General features: G+C 27.9%; 1 protein-coding gene across 1 annotated transcript; it reads left to right on the forward strand.

Annotated features, from left to right (window-relative positions):
• Positions 1-867: 867 nt before the first annotated feature.
• On the forward strand, positions 868-1,938 carry LOC141679783 (uncharacterized). The gene is made up of 3 exons (XM_074486187.1): positions 868-1,321; positions 1,486-1,587; positions 1,817-1,938. The coding sequence occupies exons 1-3, from the start codon at positions 868-870 to the stop codon at positions 1,936-1,938; spliced, it is 678 nt and encodes a 225-aa protein (XP_074342288.1).
• Positions 1,939-2,259: the final 321 nt, after the last annotated feature.

A 2,259-nucleotide genomic window follows, 5' to 3' on the forward strand; every position in this document is an offset into this window, starting at 1 on the left:
TTAGAATTTATATAAGTAATGTTTGTTAATTTTATTTTTTCTATTTTTAAATATGTTACATATTTATAATTGTAATATTTTTATATTTATATTATTTACTTAAAAAATTTACATTAATATGAAAATATAAAAATATTTTTATTGAATATCTTTTTATTAAATATATGTTTTATTTTCAATTGTATTGATTAAAACTAACTTAAATTTATTTTAATTGTATGTTTAAAATTAATAAAAAAATATTTTGAATATAACTAATGATTATAGCTAACACCACTATAGCACAAAAATTCTTAGAGCATCTCCAACGAGAGTAGCTATATGTGTTAGCTAAATCAGTATAAAATAGATATTATCTAAAATTTGCTGAACCTGTAAGGGATTATACTTAAGTGGTATTAGCTAAAATGTGTAGCTATATTTAAAAAACAGTTTTAATTGTTATTTTTCAAATCTCAACGGTTATATTTTAATAAAAAGTGTTTTGAAGAGATTTTTAAATAAAAAGTATTTATTTTTGTATTTAATTTAAGTGAAAAAAATACATATTAAAATAAAAGTTAATAATTTTTATAAAACATTTAAGTAAAGTTTTTATCATAATATTTTATTAGTATTTTTTCTATATAATATGTAAATTACATTAACTATATAAATAATTAATAAATTTTGTTAACAATGAATCTTTTTATAATTTTTTTATCATCTTAACATTGTATAAAATTATATATATTGTAATTATTAAAATCACTAAATACATATATACAGTCTAAGGTTAATTATGGACAACACCAAAAGAATGATTCTTGAAATCATGCATGCAGCTAGCCCGCGTCAAGGTGTATCTATAATGAATCATCGTCTATAATGAATCATCGTATGATTGATCGTAGCAGGGAAGAAGGTCATGCTAGATTATACCGTGATTATTTTTCTGATACACCTACATGTACTGAGACACAGTTCCGTCGAAGATTTCGGATGCGTAGATCATTATTTTTACGCATTGAAGAGGCAGTTACAACTCACGATATTTATTTTACTCAAAGAACTGATGATGTGGGAGTTCATGGACTATCATCACTCCAGAAAGTGACCGCTGCACTAAGGATGCTTGCATATGGAACGGTTGCCGACGCTGTAGATGATTACGTTCGAATTGGTGAGAGCACGACAATAGAGAGTCTAAAAATATTTGTTAAAGCAATAGTTGAAGTTTTCAGAGCTGAATATTTAAGACGACCAATTGATGAAGATGTGGCTGGATTGTTAGCAGAAAATGAACAAAGAGGATTTCCTGGAATGTTGGGTAACATTGATTGTATGCATTGGAAGTGGAATAATTGTCCAACTGCTTGGTAAAGTATGTATACAGGTCATATTCATGAACCAACTATTATATTAGAAGCAATAGCTTCAAAAGACTTGTGGATTTGGCACTCTTTTTTTGATTACCGGGATCATTAAATGATATTAATGTATTAGATCGATCACATCTATTTGAAGATTTGGCGAAAGGTCGTGGACCTGAAGTAAGGTATACTGTAAATGGGCATGAATATAAGATGGGATATTATCTCGGTGATGGTATATATCCTTCTTGGCCAACTTTTGTTAAAACAATTTCAAAACCTTTGGGTAACAAATTTTTTTTTTGCAAATGCACAAGAATCTGTTAGAAAAGATGTTGAGAGAGCATTTGGAGTTTTGCAATCTTGATTTGCAATGATTCGTGGACCATCACGATTTTGGGATGTGAGAACAATGAAATATATTATGACAGCCTGTATAATATTACATAACATGATTATTGAAGATGAAAGAGAAATAAATACGGAGGAAGAAAATTTTGATACAAATGATGAACCAACTGTTACTCGGATACCACGTCATCAAAGTTCCCTTGCAGAATTCTTAAAAATGCACGAGCAGATTTGAGACAAACAAGTTCATGGTCAATTGCAAAATGATCTTGTGGAGCATCTTTGGCAAATTCATGGTGGTGGCTTGAGTTAACTATTTGTTATGTATTTTTCTTTCGTGATTGTTCGTATTTCATATTTTTAAGTAGTTTCATTTCGTGATTGGTACATATTTCCATTTGTAAGTGTCTTTGTAAGTTACTTTGGAACGATAAAGAGGTTTGATTAATAAAATAAACAAAATAAAGTACATAATAGTTGCACATTAAAGTCAGACACATAATAGAAATTATTACAAATTTCTCAATATCCTAACTTTGAGGGCATCATAATATTT

Source organism: Apium graveolens, chromosome 8 (genome assembly GCF_009905375.1).
Source record: "Apium graveolens cultivar Ventura chromosome 8, ASM990537v1, whole genome shotgun sequence".
Taxonomy (NCBI): domain Eukaryota; kingdom Viridiplantae; phylum Streptophyta; class Magnoliopsida; order Apiales; family Apiaceae; genus Apium; species Apium graveolens.

Excerpts from the sequence above, each read along its gene's own strand:
- LOC141679783 (XM_074486187.1), top strand. The coding sequence starts at position 868 with ATGAATCATCGTATGATTGATCGTAGCAGGGAAGAAGGTCATGCTAGA. Across the intron at positions 1,322-1,485 it reads AATGTTGGGTAACATTGATT|ATCGATCACATCTATTTGAA; the intron begins GTATGCATTGGA and ends TTAATGTATTAG. Across the intron at positions 1,588-1,816 it reads GGGATATTATCTCGGTGATG|ATGAAAGAGAAATAAATACG; the intron begins GTATATATCCTT and ends TGATTATTGAAG.